General features: G+C 44.2%; 6 protein-coding genes across 6 annotated transcripts; 2 read left to right on the forward strand and 4 right to left on the reverse strand.

Annotated features, from left to right (window-relative positions):
• Positions 1-918: 918 nt before the first annotated feature.
• On the forward strand, positions 919-4,155 carry LOC130110093 (histone H3-like). The gene is made up of 2 exons (XM_056277074.1): positions 919-1,269; positions 3,823-4,155. Exons 1-2 carry the CDS (start codon positions 937-939, stop codon positions 4,144-4,146), a joined length of 657 nt encoding a protein of 218 aa, XP_056133049.1. The 5' UTR covers positions 919-936; the 3' UTR covers positions 4,147-4,155.
• LOC130110064 (histone H2A-like) lies at positions 1,855-2,563 on the forward strand. Its single transcript, XM_056277044.1, has one exon. The coding sequence runs from the start codon at positions 1,871-1,873 to the stop codon at positions 2,252-2,254; it is 384 nt and encodes a 127-aa protein (XP_056133019.1). The 5' UTR covers positions 1,855-1,870; the 3' UTR covers positions 2,255-2,563.
• A 673-nt stretch (positions 4,156-4,828) lies between the features above and the next one.
• LOC130110061 (histone H2A-like) lies at positions 4,829-5,280 on the reverse strand. Its single transcript, XM_056277041.1, has one exon. The coding sequence runs from the start codon at positions 5,266-5,268 to the stop codon at positions 4,885-4,887; it is 384 nt and encodes a 127-aa protein (XP_056133016.1). The 5' UTR covers positions 5,269-5,280; the 3' UTR covers positions 4,829-4,884.
• A 3,657-nt stretch (positions 5,281-8,937) lies between these two features.
• Positions 8,938-9,348, reverse strand: LOC130109141 (histone H3). The gene has a single exon (XM_056275894.1). It carries the CDS (start codon positions 9,346-9,348, stop codon positions 8,938-8,940), a length of 411 nt encoding a protein of 136 aa, XP_056131869.1.
• Positions 9,349-10,313: 965 nt separating this feature from the next.
• LOC130110016 (histone H2B 1/2-like) lies at positions 10,314-10,742 on the reverse strand. The gene has a single exon (XM_056276987.1). The coding sequence runs from the start codon at positions 10,733-10,735 to the stop codon at positions 10,361-10,363; it is 375 nt and encodes a 124-aa protein (XP_056132962.1). The 5' UTR covers positions 10,736-10,742; the 3' UTR covers positions 10,314-10,360.
• An 888-nt stretch (positions 10,743-11,630) lies between these two features.
• On the reverse strand, positions 11,631-12,910 carry LOC130110011 (histone H1-like). The gene has a single exon (XM_056276983.1). The coding sequence runs from the start codon at positions 12,866-12,868 to the stop codon at positions 12,257-12,259; it is 612 nt and encodes a 203-aa protein (XP_056132958.1). The 5' UTR covers positions 12,869-12,910; the 3' UTR covers positions 11,631-12,256.
• Positions 12,911-23,817: the final 10,907 nt, after the last annotated feature.

Genomic DNA, 23,817 nt, shown 5'->3' on the forward strand with positions numbered 1-23,817 from the left:
TCCCTAAGGAGACCATCCGTCGTCTCATCAGGAGCATGCCCAGACGTTGTAGGGAGTGCATACAGGCACGTGGAGGCCACACACACTACTGAGCCTCATTTTGAATCGTCTTGAAGAATTTCCACAGAAGTTGGATCAGCCTATGTTCTCATTTTCCACTTTGATTTTGAGTATGATTCTGAATCCAGACCTTAATGGGCTAATGATTTTGATTTCCATTGATCATTCTTAGGTTATTTTGCTCTAAACACATTCCTCTGTCTAATAAATAAAGATTTTCAGCTGAAATATTTCATTCATCGAGGTCTATATTGTGTTTTTAGGTGTTCCCTTTATTTTTTTGAGCAGTGTATATGGACATGTGTATAAATGTTCATTGTCACCAGTCAACCTGAGCTTTGTTTAAGGATAAGTTTAAAGTTTTTTTTTTACTCATATTTATCTTCAAAATCTTTAAAACCTTGTTTTCTTACCAGTCTTATTAAATTTAGGGGAAATGTGTGTGCCTATTTGATTTTTCATTGCCAGTCATTGGGGAGACAATCGGTTATAATAAACATACTGATCAATCCATATTCTAAACTATAACCTATATATAATCTACTACTATACTAAATCTATATTTTTAGAATTTTATTCTTCAACCAACAATTTAATGATCTATACATATATTAATGTGAGATGGTTTTAATTTTTCATTTGCTTGTTTCAGACTTGGTTGGGTTATGAGAAGCTGACGTGAGGAGGCGTCCTTTAGTTTGAATATTCCGCGGGTTTTTCAAAGCGACTCTGCTCCAATAAGGATCAGTCAGACAGCACGTGTTCCTGGCTAAGACCAATCAGCGTGTGGCTGGACTCCGGCTCTGGCTATATAACCACGGCGTTGGCAGCGTGCCAGTAAGTCTTTAGTAAGGAGAAGTGAGACTTTCGTCTACTATGGCTAGAACAAAGCAGACCGCCCGTAAGTCCACCGGTGGCAAAGCCCCCAGGAAGCAGCTCGCTACCAAGGCCGCCCGTAAAAGCGCCCCGGCTACCGGCGGTGTGAAGAAGCCTCACCGCTACAGGCCCGGTACCGTCGCTCTCCGAGAGATCCGTCGCTACCAGAAATCCACGGAGCTGCTGATACGTAAGCTGCCCTTCCAGCGGCTGGTGAGGGAAATTGCCCAGGATTTCAAAACTGACCTGCGCTTCCAGAGCTCCGCTGTCATGGCCCTTCAGGAGGCCAGCGAGGCTTACCTGGTCGGTCTGTTCGAGGACACCAACCTGTGCGCCATACACGCCAAGAGGGTCACCATCATGCCCAAGGACATTCAGTTGGCTCGCCGCATCCGCGGAGAGCGTGCTTAAGCCCCGTCACCTGACAACCCACAACGGCTCTTTTAAGAGCCACACACATGTCACTTAAGAGCGTTTGTCCACATCCTGCTGTTCAATATCAGCCTTATTTATATACATGACTTTTCATGTTCCCGTCAGCCTAGATAGACAGGAAGCCTCCAGTCAACGTAGAATATTTTTAACGACATTACACTGCGCCCTGGACAAAACACTAGAGGTGTTTACAGAGATGTTACCTTTTGATTTGGTTCTTGTGTTTTGGGACACAAACGATATTGGCGGGAAGATACTCGAGAGGCCGAATTTGTTAGAGTGACGTTTTAACACCACCAGCTCTGATTGGTCCAAACGTTATGAGCTCTTTTTAACAGTCTAAAGCTCATTGGCGAAGACCTCGCGCCAATTTCATCAGTTGAATACTCTTCGCTGATTGGACCGTGTTTTATCTCCGCGTAGCTCCGTCTTTAAATACCGCCTGCTGACTGGTCGCGACTTTAGCTTTCAGCGTTTCACTGAACGAAGAGAATCAAACATGAGCGGCAGAGGAAAGACCGGTGGAAAGGCGAGGGCCAAGGCCAAGACCCGATCCTCCCGTGCCGGGCTCCAGTTCCCTGTGGGCCGTGTTCACAGACTCCTCCGCAAGGGCAACTATGCCGAGCGTGTCGGTGCCGGAGCCCCGGTCTACCTGGCGGCTGTGTTGGAGTATCTGACCGCTGAGATTCTGGAGCTGGCTGGAAACGCGGCCCGGGACAACAAGAAGACCCGCATCATCCCCCGTCACCTGCAGCTGGCCGTCCGCAACGACGAGGAGCTCAACAAGCTGCTGGGCGGAGTGACCATCGCTCAGGGCGGCGTGCTGCCCAACATCCAGGCGGTCCTGCTGCCCAAGAAGACCGACAAGCCCAACAAGAAGTAAATCCACGTACAGCCTTCAGCCCAACACAACAAAGGCTCTTTTAAGAGCCACACTAATCTGATAGAAAGCAGTGCTCCTGTTTCCATTTCACAGCAGATCACAAACTGGCGACTGTTCTCTCATTCAGCTTCAAATAGAACCTTGGGGGGGCGCTGACTTCAACTTAAGACAATTGTTCTATATAAATGTTGCAACCACTTTGTGTTGTTTTTTTCTAACCATTTAAGCCTGAATAATGTAAATGTGTCATCACATTTAAGATATAAACCACAGATGGGCAGAGGTGTAAAAACCAGGTGCTTCATCAACAGGGACGTACATGAAGAGACGTAACATCATACGAGACCATTGTTTCATCCTCCATAAAATGATGTCCCTCACCTTATCCACAAACACGTGTTCTGAATGTGATGTTCATTACTGCCTACCAACCGTTTAAGAATAGATGCCAGAAACTTAGAGATGTTATGGGTCACTGAGTTAATCATACTAACAATAGACCCCGATGGCACATCCTGTTTATTTATCTTAGGTAAACCATCAGGAACACTCACTTTGTCTTTTCACTTCATGCACTTGTGTACATGAAATGAAACGAAATGCCCTATTCCCCAGCCCACAGCAGTACAACACAAACACAAAAACATCCAAAAACTACCACAACAAACTTATCCAAACCAATAAAACTCAATTATAAACTAAATAGTTGTCGCTTCCCCTGGTTATAATCTATGGTACACATTTTTGTCAGTAGCATTGCCCTGTTCTAACACCTTCAGACGATCTTATCACTTTTTTTCTTGCAGCCACTGCCTGGATCTCGTTTCAGGGGCTCATGAGTATTTATATGTCTCCAAGTAACGTCATAAAAGTCTCTCAATAAATGTTGTGTCCAGATGAACTGAGTCGCCTTACTAACAGCTCACAATCACTTTCCATGCCTAACATTACTAATGTCTTCCAAAACAAAAGCGGTGGTGGTGTGAGCAAATAGTCATAGGCCAAGCAGAATTCAGCTTTGGACGTGACTTTCACTAATTCATCTGGATCAAATACTACCCAACTTTTGATATAAACACTCTCTGGTTGAAATCGTTGCTGGGTTTTAAAAGGTGGTTGGAGGAAAATGTCTGATTTCACTTCTTTGGCCTGATGCGCTGACTTTGCCATCTCCACATCAGCAGCCTGCTGTGTTTCGGTCTTCTGTGGGTGAAGCGGATTATTTGCCACTTGGTAAAGAAGAAGAAAGTGTTTTTTATTATTATTATTATTATAACAAGAATATAGGGAGGGAAAGAAGGGAATGTTAAGGAAAGGCAGCATTTATTTAAAGAGCAATTCTAAAATAAGTTTTTATTTCAGTTTAATGAATGAATCTATCGATGTAGTTTGAAATACAATGGGGCCGTTCACATCGTCACCAGCGTATTGATTTCCTGAAGGGGGCGGGCGGGGCTACACCGGATCAAATCACGAGGCTCTCCGCCTCTATCACGTCCGCAGATGAGGTTTAAGTATACGGACCCTTACAGCGACGTGTTCAGTTTGTCGTGTTCATCGGTGAGCAGTCCAGTGTAAAGATGAGTGGCCGTGGTAAAGGAGGTAAAGGTTTGGGTAAAGGAGGCGCCAAGCGCCACCGCAAAGTCCTTCGCGATAACATCCAGGGAATCACCAAGCCCGCCATCCGCCGCCTGGCTCGCCGCGGCGGAGTGAAGCGTATCTCGGGTCTGATCTACGAGGAGACCCGCGGTGTTCTGAAGGTGTTCTTGGAGAACGTGATTCGTGATGCCGTCACCTACACTGAACACGCCAAGAGAAAGACCGTCACCGCCATGGACGTGGTGTACGCCCTGAAGAGACAGGGACGCACCCTGTACGGCTTCGGCGGTTAAACTGAGAAACCAAACCCACACAAAGGCTCTTTTAAGAGCCGCCCACCTCCTCAAGAGACTTCCTTACGATTGTAAATAATTTGATCATATATAACAGTTACATTTGTGATAGATCGGTTTGTGGCACATTGTCATATTCACCGTGCCATCCTAACTGGTTAAATAAAAATGGAAGCCTTATTCATGTTTTACTTTGAGAAAGATATCTTTATAAACCAGTAAGCTTTTTGACTGAGAACAGATGAGTTCTGCTTTGACTGACTGATCATACTATTGATTTTGTTTTGTAAGACGTTAGTGATGTTAGGCATGGAAAGTGACGGTAAGTTAAGGCTGAATTAGTTCATCTGGACACATTCGAGAGAAATTTACTACTTAGCGACATAAGAATTGGAAGGGTTGATAGATTGTGATCAAACCTACCATTTTAAAAACGTCTCAATTACAAACTAATAAATCCTTTTAATCACCTGTCATTTACATCTTAAATGTGATGACACTTGAAAGTAGTTAAATATTTTTTTCGATAAAAGTGGTTGCAACGTTTAAATAGAATAGTTTGCGATAAGTTGGTTAAAGTCAGCGTTTTTCCCAGATTCTCTTCTAGTTGAATAAGAACAGTCGCCAGTATGTGAAATGGTAGCAACATGGCATGGAAACAGGAGCACTGCTTTCTATCAGATTAGTGTGGCTCTTAAAAGAGCCTTTGTTGTGTTGGGCTGAAGGCTGTATGTGGATCTACTTCTTGGCGGGCTTGTCGGTCTTCTTGGGCAGCAGGACCGCCTGGATGTTGGGCAGCACGCCGCCCTGAGCGATGGTCACTCCGCCCAGCAGCTTGTTGAGCTCCTCGTCGTTGCGGACGGCCAGCTGCAGGTGACGGGGGATGATGCGGGTCTTCTTGTTGTCCCGGGCCGCGTTTCCAGCCAGCTCCAGAATCTCAGCGGTCAGATACTCCAACACAGCCGCCAGGTAGACCGGGGCTCCGGCACCGACACGCTCGGCATAGTTGCCCTTGCGGAGGAGTCTGTGAACACGGCCCACAGGGAACTGGAGCCCGGCACGGGAGGATCGGGTCTTGGCCTTGGCCCTCGCCTTTCCACCGGTCTTTCCTCTGCCGCTCATGTTTGATTCTCTTCGTTCGGTTAAACGCTGAAAGCTAAAGTCGCGACCAGTCAGCAGGCGGTATTTAAAGACGGAGCTACGCGGAGATAAAACACGGTCCAATCAGCGAAGAGTATTCAACTGATGAAATGGCGCGAGCTCTTCGTCAATGAGGGTTAGAGAATCTGTTAAACGAGCTCTTAACGTTTAGACCAATCAGAGCTGGTGGTGTTAAAACGTCACTCTAACAGACTCGGCCTCTCGAGTATCTTCCCGCCAATATCGTTTATGTGCCCAAAAACACAGGAACCAAATCAAAAAAGTGACATCTCTGTAAACACCTCTAATGTTTTGTCTAGGGCGCATTGCTACTACTACTACTTTCGGCTGCTCCCGTTAGGGGTCGCCACAGCGGATCATCCGTTTCCATTTCTTCCTGTCTTCTGCGTCTTCCTCTGTCACACCAGCCACCTGCATGTCTCCCCTCACCACATCTATAAACCTCCTCTTTGGCCTTCCTCTTCCCTGGCAGCTCCATATTCAGCATCCTTCTCCCAATATACTCAGCATCTCTCCTCCACACATGTCCAAACCATCTCAATCTTGCCTCTCTTGCTTTGTCTCCAAACCGTCCAACCTGAGCGGTCCCTCTAATATAATCGTTCCAAATCCTGTCCTTCTTCGTCACTCCTAGTGAAAATCTTAGCATCTTCATCTCTGCCACCTCCAGCTCCACCTCCTGTCTTTTCGTCTGTGCCACTGTCTCCAAACCATATAACATAGCTGGTCTCACAATCATCTTGTAAACTTTCCCTTTAACTCTTGCTGGTACCCTTCTGTCGCAAATCACTCCTGACACTCTCCCCCACCCACTCCACCCTGCCTGCACTCTCTTTTTCACCTCTCTACTGTACTCCCCGTTACTTTGGACAGTTGACCCCAAGTATTTAAACTCAAATGCCTTTGTCACCTCCACTCCTTGCACCCTGACCATTCCACTGTCCTCTCTCTCATTCACACATAGGTATTCCATCTCGCTCCTACTGACTTTCATTCCTCTTCTCTCCAGTGCATACCTCCACCTCTCCAGGCTCTCCTCAACCTGCACCCTTCTCTCGCTACAGATCACAATGTCATCCGCGAACATCATCGTCCATGAAGACTCTTGCCTGATCTTGTCCGTCAACCTGTCCATCACCATGTCAAACAAGAAAGGGCTCAGAGCCGATCCTTGATGTAATCCGACCTCCACCTTGAACCCATCTGTCATTCCAACCGCACACCTCACCATTGTCACACTTGCCTCATACGTATCCTGCACCACTCCTACATACTTCTCTGCAACTCCTGACTTCCTCATACGATACCACACCTCCTCTCTCAGCACTCTGTCATAAGCTTTCTCTAAATCTACAAAGATACAATGCAACTCTTTCTGGCCTTCTCTATACTTCTCAATCAACATTCTCAAAGCAAACATCACATCTGTGGTGCTCTTTCGTGGCATGAAACCATACTGCTGCTCGCTGATCATCACCTCTCCTCTTAACCTCGCTTCTATTACTCTTTCCCAAATCTTCATGCTGTGGCTGATCAACTTTATACCTCTTTAGTTGCTGCAGTTCTGCACATCGCCCTTGTTCTTGAAAATCGGTACCAGTATGCTTCTTCTCCACTCCTCAGGCACCCTCTCACTTTCCAGGATTGTGTTAAACAATCTAGTTAAAAACTCCACTGCCATCTCTCCTAAACATCTCCATGCCTCCACAGGTATGTCATCAGGACCAACTGCCTTTCCAATCTTCATCCTCTTCATAGCTGCCCTCACTTCCTCCTTGTTAATCCACTGAACTTCCTGATTCACTATCCCTACATCATCGAACATTCTCTCTCTCTCATTTTCTTCATTCATCAGCCCCTCAAAGTATTCCTTCCACCTTCTTAGCACACTCTCCTCGCTTGTCAGCACATTTCCATCTCTATCCTTGATCGCCCTAACTTGCTGCACATCCTTTGCAGCTTGGTCCCTCTATCTAGCCAATCGGTACAAGTCCTTTTGTCCTTCCTTAGTGTCTACCCTGTCATACAGCTCACCATACGCCTTTTCCTTTTCCTTTGCCACCTCTCTTTTTGCTTTACGCTGCATCTCCTTGTCCTCCTGTCTACTTTCTTCATCTCTCTTACTATCCCACTTCTTCTTTGCCAACCTTTTCTTCTGTATAATTTGCTGTACTTCCTCATTCCACCACCAAGTCTCCTTGTCTTCCTTCCGCTGTCCTGATGACACACCAAGTACCTTCCTAGCTGTCTCCCTCACTATTTCCGCAGTGGTTGTCCAGCCATCTGGCAACTCTTCACTACCACCCAGTGCCTGTCTTAACTCCTGCCTGAACTCCACACAACAGTCTTCCTTCCTCAACTTCCACCATTTCATCTTCGGCTGTGTCTTCACTCGCTTCCTCTTCTTGGTCTCCAAAGTCATCCTACAGACCACCATCCGATGCTGCCTAGCTACGTTCTCCCCTGTCCCCATCTTGCAGTCTCCAATCCCTTTTAGATGGCGCCTTCTACATAAGATATAGTCCACCTGTGTGCATTTTCCTCCACTCTTGTACGTCACCCTGTGTTCCTCCCTCTTCTTGAAATATGTATTCACCACAGCCATTTCCATCCTTTTCGCAAAATCGACCACCATCTGTCCTTCCACATTTCTCTTCTTGACTCCATACCTTCCCATCACCTCCTCATCACCTCTGTTCCCTTCACCAACATGTCCATCGAAGTCCGCTCCAATCACCACTCTCTCCTCCTTGGGTACCCTCTCCACCATGTCGTCCAACTCACTCCAGAATTCTTCTTTTTCATCCATCTCACACCCAACTTGCGGGGCATATGCGCTGATAACATTCAGCAATAAACCTTCAATTTCCAGCTTCATACTCATCACTCTGTCTGACACTCTCTTCACCTCCAACACGCTCTTGACATAATCTTCCTTCAGAATTACCCCTACCCCATTACTCCTCCCATTCACACCATGGTAGAAGAGTTTGAAGCCACCTCCGATACTCCTGGCCTTACTCCCCTTCCACTTGGTCTCTTGCACACACAGTATGCCTACCTTTCTTCTTTCCATCATGTCAGCCAGCTCTCTCCCTTTAGCAGCCATAGTGCCAACATTCAAAGTTCCAACTCTCACCTCCACATGCCTACCCTTCCTCCTCTCTAGCTGCCTCTGGACATGCTTTCCCCCTCTCCTTCTCCTAACAGTAGCATAGATTCCACCGACACCCTGCTGGTTAACAGTACCGGTGGCGGTCGTTGGTAAACCGGGCCTCGACCGATCCGGTATGTAAGTCTTATTTATGATCCGCATATTTGATTTGGCAAATATTTTACGCCGGATGCCCTTCCTGACGCAACCCTCCCCATTTGTCCGGCCTCGGGACCGGGATTAAAGATGCACTGGCTTGTGCATCCTCAGTGGATGGGTTTTCTAGGGCGCAGCGCAATTTCGATAAAAATATTCTACGTTGACTGGAGGCTTCCTGTGTTTCTAGGCTGACGGGAAGATTTAGAGTGATGTATATAAATAAGGCTGATATTGAACAGCAGGATGTGGACAAACGCTCTTAAGTGACAGGTGTGTGGCTCTTAAAAGAGCCGTTGTGGGTTGTCAGGTGACGGGGCTTAAGCACGCTCTCCGCGGATGCGGCGAGCCAACTGAATGTCCTTGGGCATGATGGTGACCCTCTTGGCGTGTATGGCGCACAGGTTGGTGTCCTCGAAAAGACCGACCAGGTAAGCCTCGCTGGCCTCCTGAAGGGCCATGACAGCGGAGCTCTGGAAGCGCAGGTCAGTTTTGAAATCCTGGGCAATTTCCCTCACCAGCCGCTGGAAGGGCAGCTTACGTATCAGCAGCTCCGTGGATTTCTGGTAGCGACGGATCTCTCGGAGAGCGACGGTACCGGGCCTGTAGCGGTGAGGCTTCTTCACACCGCCGGTGGCCGGGGCGCTTTTACGGGCGGCCTTGGTAGCGAGCTGCTTCCTGGGGGCTTTGCCACCGGTGGACTTACGGGCGGTCTGCTTTGTTCTAGCCATAGTAGACGAAAGTCTCACTTCTCCTTACTAAAGACTTACTGGCACGCTGCAAACGCCGTGGTTATATAGCCAGAGCCGGAGTCCAGCCACACGCTGATTGGTCTTGGCCAGGAACACGTGCTCTCTGACAGATCCTTATTGGAGCAGAGTCGCTTTGAAAAACCCGCGGCATATTCAAACTAAAGGGCGCCTCCTCACGTCAGTTTCTCATAACCCAACCAAGTCTGAAACAGAAGCAAATGAAAAATTAAAACCATCTCACATTAATATATGTATAGATTATTGAATTATTGGTTGAAGAATAAAATACTAAAGATATAGATTTAGTATAATAGTAGATTATATATAGGTTATAGTTTAGAATTTTGATTGATAAGTATGTTTATTATAACCGATTGTCTCCCCAATGACTGGCAGTGAAAAATCAAATAGGTACACACATTACCCCTAAATTTAATAAGATTGGTAAGAAAACAAGGTTTTAAAGATTTTGAAGAAAAATATGAGTAAAAAAAAACGTTAAACTGATCCTTTAACAAAGCTCAGGTTGACTGGTGACAATGGAGGAACATTTGTACACATGTCCATAGATTTGTTGGAAGACTTCAAAGGTTTACTTACAATTATCAAAAGATAAATACACATTGAGTAATTAAACTATCACTCAATAAACTTGCAAAAAATGTAACTATTTTTAGATGTGACAAAAAAGACCAGACTCGAATTCGTAACTGATCGAATTTCCCTTTGATGCATGCATGGGGGAAATGAGAATGTGGAGGCTTCATAGATCACTAGAGGGATCGGACTATTCAATATGGAGCAAGTTTCGCTTGTATCCATGAACAGCTAACAAATCAAGCACAGCTAACTTATTTCTAGTTGTGTGAGAATTAAATTGTTCCGGTGTTGGACGTCACAGCACATGGAGGTATCACTGATAACAGAACAGCTCTCTGGTGAGGTTGTGCGTGGCTCTTAAAAGAGCCGTTTGTTTGGGCCAATGGGCAGATTACTTGGAGCTGGTGTACTTGGTGACGGCCTTGGTGCCCTCAGACACGGCGTGCTTGGCCAGCTCCCCGGGGAGCAGCAGGCGGACGGCGGTCTGGATCTCCCTTGAGGTGATGGTGGAGCGCTTGTTGTAATGCGCCAGGCGAGAAGCCTCACCGGCGATGCGCTCGAAGATGTCGTTAACGAAAGAGTTCATGATGCCCATGGCCTTGGAGGAGATGCCGGTATCGGGGTGCACCTGCTTCAGGACCTTGTACACGTAGATGGCGTAGCTCTCCTTCCTGGTCTTTCTTCGCTTCTTTCCTCCCTTGCCGGCGGCTTTGGTCACGGCTTTCTTGGAGCCCTTTTTGGGCGCTGACTTGGCGGGTTCAGGCATGACGCTAAACTCGGAATTCTACAAGAGTAATGATGGCGGCTATGCTCAGACGCTGTATTTGTACACAATTGATGCAAGTTTTACTGTGCTGGTCCTCTTGTAAGATTGGTCAAATACTGTCAGCTGACTGCGCATGCGCCGTGTCGCGTGACTCCTTGGACTAGAGTAGGCTTCCTGTTGCGCCTTTCATATTAATTTTGTGTTCCTGGTCCAAAATGACCGCTCCATTATAGCTGATTACAAATCCATAATAATACATATATTGTCACCTAATGTTTTTTTTAGATCAATATAAACTTAAGTTCTTGTGAACATTACAAGTTTTGAACTTCTATTTGCTATTTATGGCCTGTAGGCCTCATAGAGCTGAGCTAACACAACTAATTTTTTAGTAACAAAAAAAACATATATGTATATATACTAGTAGTAGATATTGTTTTAAAGTAAACAAAAAAATTAAGGTGGTTATGAGAAAAAGAAAAAAGGTATCACGTTCAACAAGCAGGAGCTATTTTTTATGTATAAAAAAACAGGCGTGTGACTCATCCATAAGTAACTGCTATACGGGTTCAATAATCTTCTATTTTTCAACGTGCAAGGAACGATTTTATGAAAAATTGTGTTAAACTGTTTTTATATTCTCATTTAATGGGCGCTTTTAACCCAAGCCATTTACAATAGCCAATCATTAGCAGAATCTTGATCTATTGATTGCTTATTATTCAATCTGTCACTGCCTGTTGCATTATGCCATGCCAGTCTTTTTTTTTTAATAAACTTTATTGCAAAATATTGAAATGTACAAATATAGCAGACAGGTATTCCACAAAATGGTACAGTAAGAAATGACTGAATAAAAAATAACAAAACAAATCTACTAGGGATTATGAAAACGAGAAAACAACTCATACAAAAAGAAAGAAAATAAATAAATAATAGAAAAAACAAACAAACAAAAGAAACAAGTGACATCATTCCTCTGAAAATATGCTTGTACAGCTTAATGGTTTTGTTACTTTAAAACTTGTTGTAAAAATGGCATTATGTATTTTAAACATGGCATGTCAGTCTGCAGCAGTTACAACACCAACAGTGACGTCACTAAATCAACTACAGCTATAGGATATAAAAAATTAACAACATAAACTTGTGGCTATACTGTCATGCCCCCCCCCCAAAAAAAAACAAAGCTGTCTTCCAGTCAAATGCTGTGTCTGGTCTAACCAGCCACTGGAAAACTGAGGTGTTTTGTGTCATTTCAGAGTAATAAAGTTTGTGACGAACGATGAAGTCGTAACAATCCATTTCAGTCATCGTTTGTAGGTAAACTGTCGATAAACATTGCATCCAAGATGAATCGGTTTAAGTTTGTGTAACGTTCTTAGCTGGATGATCTATTCTAGAAGATGCATCAAGACGTTTATAGGTGAGGTTGGGTTGTTGCGAAATGCTCTTTCATTGCGATTGTGGTTGGCTCTTAAAAGAGCCTTTGGAGGTGTTTTATCAAGACGACGTCTCCATCTACTTCTTCTTGGCGGCCGCCTTCTTTGGCTTGGCCGCCTTCGGCTTGACCGTCTTGGGCTTAGCAGCCTTCTTAGCTGCGGTCTTCTTGGGGGTGGCGGGCTTTTTGACCGCCTTCTTGGGGCTTTTGGCGGCCTTCTTAGGGCTCTTGGGCTTCTTGGCTGCCACAGGTTTCTTGGCCTTCTTCGGGGACTTCTTGGCGGCTGCGGGTTTCTTAGCTGCCGCCTTCTTGGCGGCTGCGGGTTTCTTGGCCACGGCTTTCTTTGCTTTTACCGCTTTCTTGGCGGGTTTCTTGGCGTCTTCCGCTTTCTTATTGATTTTGAAGGAGCCCGAGGCGCCGGTTCCTTTGACCTGCACCAGAGCGCCCTTGGTTACCAGGCTCTTGACGGCCACTTTGACGCGAGCCTTGTTCTTCTCTACGTCGTAGCCGCCGGCAGCCAGAGTCTTCTTCAGCGCTGCCAAAGACACGCCGCTTCTCTCCTTGGACGCCGACACGGCTTTGACGATGAGCTCCGCGACGCTGGGGCCACTCTTCTTGAGGCGGGGCGCTTTCTTCTTGGCCGCTTTCGCCGGAGCGGCGGCGGCTGCCGGTGCGGGAGCGACTTCTGCCATTTAGTCTTTAGTCTTTTTCTTCTTCTACTGTTCGGAGACGCGAACTCAACAGAGCCAGTAGGCTGATAGAGGGGAAGGAGCGCAGGCAGGGATATAAACACACTGTGAGAACCAGAGAGACTCAACTGCCCCAGTCTGGCGACTGCGCTGCCGGAGCGCTGCCACACTTGTGTTTTCTCTCTCCGATAAAACACCAAAAATCACCTTCTCAAGTCAAAAAATCACTTATAAACAATATCGATCATGAAGGAGACCCTTGGCACCTCATAATAAACCCAGTTAGAGTGGAGCAGACGTTTGCCTTCCGTTTCGAGACATGTGAAACCTCATCTATACACTGCCAGTGACTGCAACACGCTCCAATATTCGGTTTCTAAAACATGTTAAAATAATTGGATTCAGATCAACAGTCGTTTACCAGTTGCTTGAATTGTTTGACAACCATGGACGATCAAAAAAGTCGTCATTTCCAGAGAATTTCATTTTAAAATCACGCTTTCTTCATGTGGGCAAACACACTGTTGGTGGCGATCTGTCGCCTCTTTCAGCTCAGCTTCCTGTGTGAGATGGAAAAGTGGCTGGAAATATTTATCTTATATTGAATGCATTAATAAACTATTAAAGAATAGCAACATCTCAATAAATTGGTTTAAATGTATTGATAACAGTTTATTGAAATCCGTAATTAAACTGCTGGTACATTGTATGATATGGTAGTCTGTTGTCCACGATGTCTTGAATGTGCAGTCAATGTACATATAACAGCCATGAAGGTAAAATCCAAAGGAAAAATGTGCACGTGTATGAGGAGCTCCAAAAAACACATTTTACATCAATGTCGCGTTTGTATGTTTTAAGTGTCTGATTGGTTGGATAAACAAGATGAATTATTTTGAAATATACATTTTTAACTTTGTGGGTGACACAAAACTTATTATTAAAGGTCCGTACTACATTCCAGTCGATGTTTTCAAATTGAGAATTCAAAAAAAATTTGCATGAGGAGTTGTATAATTAATATGTACGTTCCTAATATATCTATTATTAGGACCCCCCCCCCTTAATGTCCATACCATTTAACATAATCTTCACAGCAAAGGTAGGAGTTTCATTATACATATCACCTTGCTACTTGCCTCTAAGGACATTCTTTATATAATGGAGCCTGATAACAATAGGGCACCATCGAGGTACTTTATAACGATGAGGCCAGTACCTGAAAGCAGGCCCTAGCATCCTTTTATGAGAATTGGATTTAGTCTCGGGGGAATGATTTGTTGTTTTGCAATAATAACTGTTATGATTGTGGGTCTCATGTTATGGGTATTTGATTCTCTGCAGGATAACAATATGGTAACAACGACCCCCGTTACATCCTCATTCAACACCTTTCACACCCACCATAGCCAAATTGCCAGACGTAAAGATGACTTCAATGTCTTTTTGTACAGGAGAGATAAGCATGATAGAGATAGCTGTTTACTAACCACTGACCCTACAGTTCACCCTGGTACAAGTTTGGTTGAAGTTCTGGTTTCAGTTTGGTCGAAGTAGGCAAAGTTTATTGGTCACGGATAAGCGATAATTACTATCGTGTCACTACATGTGGAACAGAACACTGGAAAGTGCTAGTTACAGACCAACTTACAGCTGAGGACTTAAAACAGTCTGCAGTCTGGTGTCAAAAGGATGTAAAACCCACATGCCGTGTAGATGCAGATTGGCCACCAGGACATCAATCACAGATATGTAAAGGTATTGCTAACTCCATAGTTGCCATCCAGACTGTTGAAACTCCTTTAATATGTGTAAGATGGTTTGTTACCTGTTGGGGAAATCTGGCTCTAACTATGAAGAAAGAATGGGCCACCTCTTGTAATTTTACGAATTGTTGGATTTGTTTGAAATTACCTAAGTTGTTCCAATCACCTATGGTAGTTCCAGTACTGTTGTCTGCAGCGGACTTTAGGGTGATCGATATTAACCTATTTGACGCCTTACCAGTCTATTATGTCTCAGGGCTTATTCATAATGATCTACCCGATAGTGAGGTAGAGATAATCTCATTTCTCTTGTCTGAGTTCAAGAAAGGTTACAGGCCACGTGGGTTGAACTATGCGGTGTTATGGAAGGTATCCAAATTTGAAACAGTGGTAAATGCAATGCTTCGATATCATTTAGAGTTTCTGGCCATGCCTGCTAATTGCAATAATGATACAGAATGTAAGCCTATGACTGAATCAGAATACACCTATCATATTGTAGCTGGGGTGTGTTCAGCTCCATGGAATTTGCAAATACAATTGGCATTTTTAGGGTTTACTGTGTATAACTGCTCTAAGCCTATATTTTCTACTAAGTCATCGGCTCACAACTGTTCATCCACTTGGCCTACTCTGCATGTGCATGCCCTGCCTGATGTTTCTTTGTGTGTACAGGACCCCAGTCATGAAATTGCTGCAGACACTACTCATTATAATCAGACAGTAAAGATAACATTCACTAAGCCACCTGTACTGCCTGGAAAGGTCTATCTGATCTGTGGTAATCAGGCTTATAGCTGTTTCCCGAAAGAAACCCACAGTTGGTGTTACTTTGCATTTCTGGTACCCTTAATCAGACAGGGGTCTGCATCACAATTATCATCACTCCATTGCAAAGCTGAACGTGTCTTAGCAGTGGCTCAGTGCACATTAGGCAAATTGATACTCTTGTATGGTATATACAGTGCATCCAGGAAGTATTCACACCCCGTCACTTTCCCCACATTTTGTTATGTTACAGCCTTTTTCCAAAATGGATTAAATTCTTTTTTTTTCTCATCAATCTACATGCAATACCCCATAATGACAAAGCGAAAAAGGTTTTCTAGAAATTTTTGCAAATTTATTAAAAATAAAAAACTGAAATATTGCATGTACATAAGTATTCACACCCTCTACTCAGTACTTGGTTGAGACACCCTTGGCAGCGATTATAGTCTCAAGTCTTCTTGGGTATGAAGCTACAAGCTTGGCACACCTATATTTCGGGTATTTCTCCCATTCTTCTCTGCAGATCCTCTCGAGCTCTGTAAGCTTAGATGGGGAGCGTCGCTGCACAGCTATTTTCAGGTCTTTCCAGAGATGTTCAATTGGGTTCAAGTCTGGGCTCTGGCTGGGCCACTCAAGGACATTCACAGACTTGTCCCGATGCCACTCCTTCATTGTCTTGGCTATGTGCTTAGGGTCGTTGTCGTGTTGAAAGGAAAACCTTAGCCCCAGTCTGAGGTCCTGAGCGCTCTGGAGCAGGTTTTCATCAAGGATCTCTCTGTACTTTGCTCCATTCATCTTTCCCTCGATCCTGAATAGTCTCCCAGTTCCTGCCGCTGAAAAACATCCCCACAGCATGATGCTGCCACCACCATGCTTCACTGTAGGGATGGTATTAGCAAGGTGATGAGAGGTGCCTGGTTTCCTCCAGATGTGACGTTTGGCATTCAGGCCAAAGAGTTCAATCTTGGTTTCATCAGACCGGAGAATCTTGTTTCTCATGGTCTGAGAGTCCTTTGGGTGCTTTCTGGCAAACTCCAAGCGGGCTGTCACGTGCCTTTTACTGAGCAGAGGCTTCCGTCTGGCCACTCTACCATAAAGGCCTGATTGGTGGAGTGCTGCAGAGATGGTTGTCCTTCTGGAAGGTTCTCCCATCTCCACAGAGGAACGCTGGAGCTCTGTCAGAGTGACCATCGGGTTCTTGGTCACCTCCCTGACCAAGGCCCTTCTCCCCCCGATTGCTCAGTTTGGCTGGGCGGCCAGCTCTAGGAAGAGTCCTGGTGGATCCAAACTTCTTCCATTTACGAATGATGGAGACCACTGTGCTCTTCGGGACCTTCAAAGCCATAAAAAAAATGTTGTACCCTTCCCCAAATCTGTGCCTCGATACAATTCTGCCTCGGAGGTCCACAGACAATTCCTTTGACTTCATGGCTTGGTTTCTGCTCTGACATGCACTGTCAACAGTGGGACCTTATATAGACAGGTGTGTGCCTTTCCAAATCATGTCCAATCAATTGAATTTACTACAGGCGGACTCCAATCAAGATGTAGAAACATCTCAAGGATGATCAGTGGAAACAGGATGAACCTGAGCTCAATTTTGAGTATCATGGCAAAGGGTGTGAATACCTATGTACATGCAATATTTCAGTTTTTTATTTTTAATAAATTTGCAAAAATGTCTACAGAATATTTTTCACTTTGCCATTATGGGGTATTGTGTGTAGATTGATGAGAAAAAAAAGGAATTTAATCCATTTTGGAATAAGGCTGTAGCATAACAAAATGTGGGGAAAGTGAAGGGGTGTGAATACTTTCCGGATACACTGAAGATGTAGGAAAAAAAAACGTAATACATAGCAGTACAAGCTTGTTTCGTGTGTCACGCAGTCATCAGCTGCCTATATATATATATATATATATATATATATATATATATATATGTAACTTTGTTAAAAGAAACACTCAATGGTAGGGAAAGTGCTCAACAAATAAGGAGCAAAATAATCCAGTGACTATTGTTTATGGCATGAAACAGGTTTGCAATGTCTTGTATTGTCTCATAAAAAATTTACTTGACACTTGACTCACTGGATACAGACACACACACACACACACACACACACACACACACACACACACACACACACACACATATATATATATATATATATATATATATATATATTTGGTCATATATTTTTATTATATTTTCTTGTCCTTTTTGTAATGTATAGTAGATGAATTAACTTCAGAATAGGTGAAAAGAGGTAGGAAAATATACGTGTATACTTCCTCCTACTCCTTTTCGAACATCGAACATGTAACAAATAATCTGATGTATATGGAGATTTGTTTGCTGAGTTTGATGTATGGATTTGTTGATCACTTCAGATTATTGGAAACAGACTATCTGTAATTATACCCTGCTTATACCCGCAAAATTCCCACTTATATGGTTCAGACAAATGGCCAGGATACATGGGGGGGGGGGGGAGGACATAAACAAAGCCTTCTAAAAGTGCCGCTACGTCCCCCTGGCGAAATTCCTCACTGTCAGGTGAAAAGAAGCGGCTGGCGACTCCACATGTATCGGAGGAGGCGTGTGGTAATCCGCAGCCCTCCCCAGATCGGAAGAGGGGGCGCGTCAGCGACCGGGACAGCTCAGAGAGCGGTGTGATTGGCCAGGTACAACCGGGGAGAAAAGGGGAAAAATCCAAACACCCCCCCCCCCGAAAAAAAAACCAAAAACAGCTCTTCATCTGACTGGTTCATGTAATGCTGGGCGGTATGGCTGAAAATGTTATCATGATTAAAACATTCAGGGTAGACACTAACAATTTTTCATTCGGAACAAGATTAAGTTTTAAAATCCTGGATTCGAGCCCCGGGGTAGCATGGTTTTCCTCCGGAGCCTCCGGTTTCCTCCCACAGTCCAAAGACATGTAGGTCAGGTGAATCGGCCATACTAAATTGTCCCTAGGTATAAATGTGTGTGAGTATGTTGGCCCTGTGTGATAGTCTAGTAGCCTGTCCAGGGTGTCTCCCCGCCTGCTCCCCAATGACTGCTGGGATAGGCTCCAGCATACCCGCAACCCTGAGAGCAGGATAAGCGGATCGGGACATGGATGGATGGATGCTCTTAATTGCAATTTTTACAAGTGGACACAGAAAATAGCTTATCATAACACTAGATTTAAATGGTCTTTCCATTTAAATCCGACCAAACTCCAAGCGAAATATTTAAGCATAAGGCAGTAACTAAGTGGGACTCATTTGCCTAGAGACATTGCTTAGATATTGGTGGTGGTTGAGGTGAGTTACCCCTTCAATGTTTTTTTCTAGGGAGTTGTTCCTTGGCAGTGGATTAACAAGGAGGAAGTGAGGGCAGCTAGGAAAAGGATGAAGACTCGAAAGGCAGTTGGTCCGGATGACATACCTGTGGAGGCATGGAGATGTTTAGGAGAGGTGGCAGTGGAGTTTTTAGGTAGAGTGTTTAACACAATCTTGGAAAGTGAGAGGATGCCTGAGGAGTGGAGAAGAAGCATACTGGTACCGATTTTCAAGAACAAAGGTGGTGTGCAGAACTGTAGCAACCACAGAGGTATAAAGTTGATTAGCCACAGCATGAAGATACAGGAAAGAGTAATAGAAGCTATGTTAAGAGAAGAGGTGACGATCAGCAAGCAGCAGTATGGTTTCATGTCATGAAAGAGCACTACAGATGCGATGTTTGCTTTGAGAATGTTGATTGAGAAGTATATACTAGAAGGCCAGAAGGAGTTACACTGTCTCTTTGTGGATTTTGTGGATTTGTCTCTCTGGGCATTATTTACATGTTAAAGTTCATATATTAAGGGTCATTTGATGAAAATGTGTTTAACAAGTTAATATTTAAAAACGTTTTATTTACAAGGTAGTTCATGCCTTTGTAATACTAATTCCAGTACAATTCTACATTTGTAATAAAAAACAAAGCAACACAAGTCTTAGATTTGACCAGAAATGTAAAGCCATTTGAGTGGCTGTTGCGGCTAGAAAAGCGCTATATAAAATGCAATTTGACTGACTGACTGACTGATTTAGAGAAAGCATATGACAGGGTGCCAGGAGAGGAGGTGTGGTATTGTATGAGGAAGTCGGGAGTTGCAGAGAAGTATGTAGGAGTGGTGCAGAATATGTATGTGACAGCGGTGAGGTGTGCGGTTGGAATGACAGATGGGTTCAAGGTGGAGGTGGGATTACATCAAGGATCGGCTCTGAGCCCTTTCTTGTTTGCAATGGTGATGGACAGGTTGACGGACGAGATCAGGCAGGAGTCTCCACGGACTATGATGTTTGTGGGTGACATTGTGATCTGTAGCGAGAGTAGGGTGCAGGTTGAGGAAAGCCTGGAGAGGTGGCAGTATGCACTGGAAAGAGGAGGAACAGCTTTCAAACCACTATATGTCCCAACTCTGACTCAAGAGACCCATGCTGGCAAACAAACAACCTGCAAACCCAAGGCTGTCTCACCTCCACACAGCATTTCTAATACTGGTAGAGCCACTCCCACAACACTGACCCAGAAGCAGGGCTCTCTAGTACAACAGACAGAGGTACCAACCACCTCACAGAGCCCCAACCGTTCCAGTGTATACCTAGGCAAGAGAAAGAGGAGCTCCTCAGGAAACACACCAACTGAGCAGGCAGAAACTGTTGTTCCAAGTTCCTCTGCAGAAGAGCGACCTGTAAACAGGAAAGACAAACTATCCTTGGCAGAATTCGGGTTCAGGTTTGGGTTGAGGTTGGGGTTAGGTGGAGCCATAGAGTCTCTAGGAAGGATGCCAGTAGGCAGGGTTATGGTAGAAGAGCTATCCGCTGTAGCTGTAGGAACATCTTTCAACAGTGCCTCCATAGCGCTGGAAGAACCACTGCACAAGAGGCCCTGCAGACAGAGAGGGGTATGTTCAGAGAATCTCCACATTTATTTCAAACTGCAGTAGAAGTGTAGATATATAGGAATTCACAAAAAGATTGAAAAAAGGGAGATTATGTATTGTGAAATTCAAAATATCTGCTGCCATTAATGAATTTCACTTGTATTTATTTTCTGTCCAGATATCCTCCCGTGCAGACGGACTTAACCACTCAATTCACAGCAACCGTACGGCTAGCACCCAGACAGAGGAGCTCAACACAACCCCTGTTCTACAGCCGAGTCCTGTCCAAGCACTGCCTGCCATCACTACCACTGCTGCCTCAGATTGTGCAAGCGGTGACTTGACTACCTCCGCCTCAGTGGTCAAAAAGAGTAAAATAATATCGCTCCTGCTCTATGACCCTGTGGCAGATGACAACGTCCTCCTGCAGTCGAACCTGCTGTGTATGTCTGATAATCTATTCTAGCGTTTTACTATTTTAATATCTTATTGTATATTTTATCTTAGCTTATTCTTTGTTTTATTTTCTCTTTATAATGCTATTTTCTTGTATTCTGCCTTTTATTTTGCTGTTGTGAAGTAAATATCTTAACTGTAATCTTTTGAAAGGTGCTATGCAAATTAACTTTTTCCATTATCATTATTAGTATTATGATTACAGTCACATCCACAACCTCAACCCAGACTCAAGGGTCTCTACTCCAACTGACAGAGGTACAAAACCCCTCACCGAACACTGACAATTCCAATGTATCCACAGCCAAGAGGAAGAGGAAGATGAGCTCGCCAGCAAACACACCAGCTAAGCAGGCAGAAACTATTGGTCCAAGCTCCTCTTCAGAAGAGCATCCATTTAAAAAGAGACAAAAATTATCCAGTGGGCAAACCACAGGATCCAAAGGTACTTTCACCTTATCATGATTCATGCACGTATGATTTTGCAAATAACTCATTGCTTTGTATCGACAGTACAATTTAACCAAACATGTACGAGATAATCTATCGAAAAATAATGACCACCACGGATGTTCTGCTCGGTGAATGTAACGATTTTTCGATGGAAGACCACCGCACAGTTTATTAACCGGTTTACTAAGATCCCATGAAGTGCAGTTAATTTGGAATGGAATGGGAACTGTCTTGAGGCCCCATCTTGACAACAGTATTGACAATGGTCCGCTATTCAGAAATAAACAACTACAGAATGCTTTAAGAGTATTCAACACTGCTGTTCAATAATTTTGCATGATTTATTTGAACTAGTGCAGTGCCCGTTAAAAACGTATGTGTTCAGAATGGGCCGACTGCTTGTCCTCCAGTATCGCTGCTTGCAGCTTTCTCAAGAACCGCTCATCCAAACATCTTCACACTCGACACTGCCCTTCCTTGGGTCCTCAGCAATACATCTGCCAAGTGTAAAGTTGATCGGATGAACGATTGTCAAGAAAATCAAAGAACAGACACACAGAGACCCCTTCCATTTTAGTTAGACATTTACCCATCGTCACAGTTTGTCTATTAAAGTATTTTTTTTTTTTGCTTTCTTTCTAGCGACAAGTCACAAGAGAAAGGCAGAAGATCAATCTGCTGTAGCTGCAGGGACTTCTCTCAACAGTGCCTCCACAGTGCTGGAAGAACAACTGCAGAAGAGGCCCTGCAGAGAGAGAGGGGTACGTCTGAAGACTATCCATATTGTAAATTGCAGTAAAGCATATATAGGAATTCACAGAAAGATTGAAAAAAGGGAGATTATGTATCGTAATGTACAAAACATCTGCCCCCATTAATAAACTTCACTTTCTGTCTAGATATTCTGCAGTACAGGTGACCACAATAATCATACAGTTCCCAGCAGCCGTACGACTAGCTCCAAGACAGAGGAGCTCAACACAACCCCTGTTTTAAAACAGACCCCTGTCCAAACACTGCCTGCTATCATTACCACTGATGCTGCAGCCAGGGAGACTTCCACTATCCCTCCCATTATCATCACAATCCAGTTGGCGCCCCGCTTAGTCAAGCAGAAGCCAGTAAATGGAGCTGCCTCCTCAGACTCTGCAACTGGCAACCTGACTACCTCTGCCTCAGTTGTCAAAAGAAGAAAATAATATCAGAAACAACTGCTCCAAACTCCTCTGCAGAAGAGCATCCTTTCAAAAAGAAAGTCATTATACAGTGGGCAAACCACAGAAAACAAAGGTACTTTCTTTCACCTTATGATTCACCAATGTATGATTTTGCAAATAACTTACTGTTTTGCATCTACAGTACAATTCAATCAAACATGTAAGCGATAATTGATCGAAAAATAATGGCCACCATGGAAGCTTCTGCTCTGTGAATGTCACGATTTATCGATAGAAGACCACCTCAGTTTATTATCCCGCTTGTTACATGAATTTACCTTACAAAAGTTGTCGATAAATTTAGAATAACAATGTAAAATTATTTTGACCGAACTTATGCCTTTATATTTAGCTTGCTATAACATTAGCCTACAAAGGTTCCATGAAGCGCATTAATTTGGAACAGAACAGGAGCTATGATGAGGCCCTAGCTTGAAAACGGTATTGACAATGGTCCGCTATTCAGAAATAAACAACTACAGAATGCTTTAATTGGCCAATTGGGATCAAGTATTCAACATCGCTGTTCAATAATTTCGCATGATTTATTTGAACTAGTGCAGCTTCTGTTGAAAACGTACCTGTTTGGAATGGGCCGATTGCTTGGCCTTCAGTATCGCAGCTTAGGGCTTACTTGAGAACTGCTCATCCAAACATCTTCACACTCGACTCTGCACTCCATTGGGTCCTCAGCAGTACACCCGCCAAGTGTGAAGTTGATTGGATAAACGATTGTCAAGAAAATCTAAGGGCAGACAGACAGGGACTCCTTACACTTTAGTTAGATGTTTCACCATCATCACAGTTCGTCTGTTAAAATATATTTTTTGCTTACTTTCTAGAGAGGCCTGAATCAAAGGTGAAGTCCTCTGCTATGAAACTGGCAGTGCAGAAGCAACGTCACAAGAGAAAGGCAGAAGAGAAATCTGCTGTAGCTTCAGGGACATCGCTCAACAGTGCCTCCATAGTGCTGGAAGAACCACTGCAGAAGAGGCCCTGCAGAAAGAGAGGGGTAAGTTTGAAGACTATCCACATTTATTTCAAATTGAAGTAAAAGTGTAGATATATAGGAATTCACAAAAAGATTGAAAAAGAGGAGACTACGTATTGTGAAATCCAAAACATCTGCTGCCATTAATGAATTTCACTTCTATTATTTTCTATCCAGATATCACAGGACCCACATGCAGACAGCAAGGGCAGGCTGGGCTGAACAAAGCTTTAAGAACACTTACAAACAGCAGGAACAAAAGACAGCGGGAAAGCTCACAAAATGACATGGCGAACTGGCGAACAACAGTCTCTGTGAGTGTTAGCCTAGGGGAGCCCAATCAGGGAGATTGGGTGCAGGTGCGCAGGGACCGGAT

Source organism: Lampris incognitus, chromosome 3, assembly GCF_029633865.1.
Source record: "Lampris incognitus isolate fLamInc1 chromosome 3, fLamInc1.hap2, whole genome shotgun sequence".
In the NCBI taxonomy this organism is placed as follows: domain Eukaryota; kingdom Metazoa; phylum Chordata; class Actinopteri; order Lampriformes; family Lampridae; genus Lampris; species Lampris incognitus.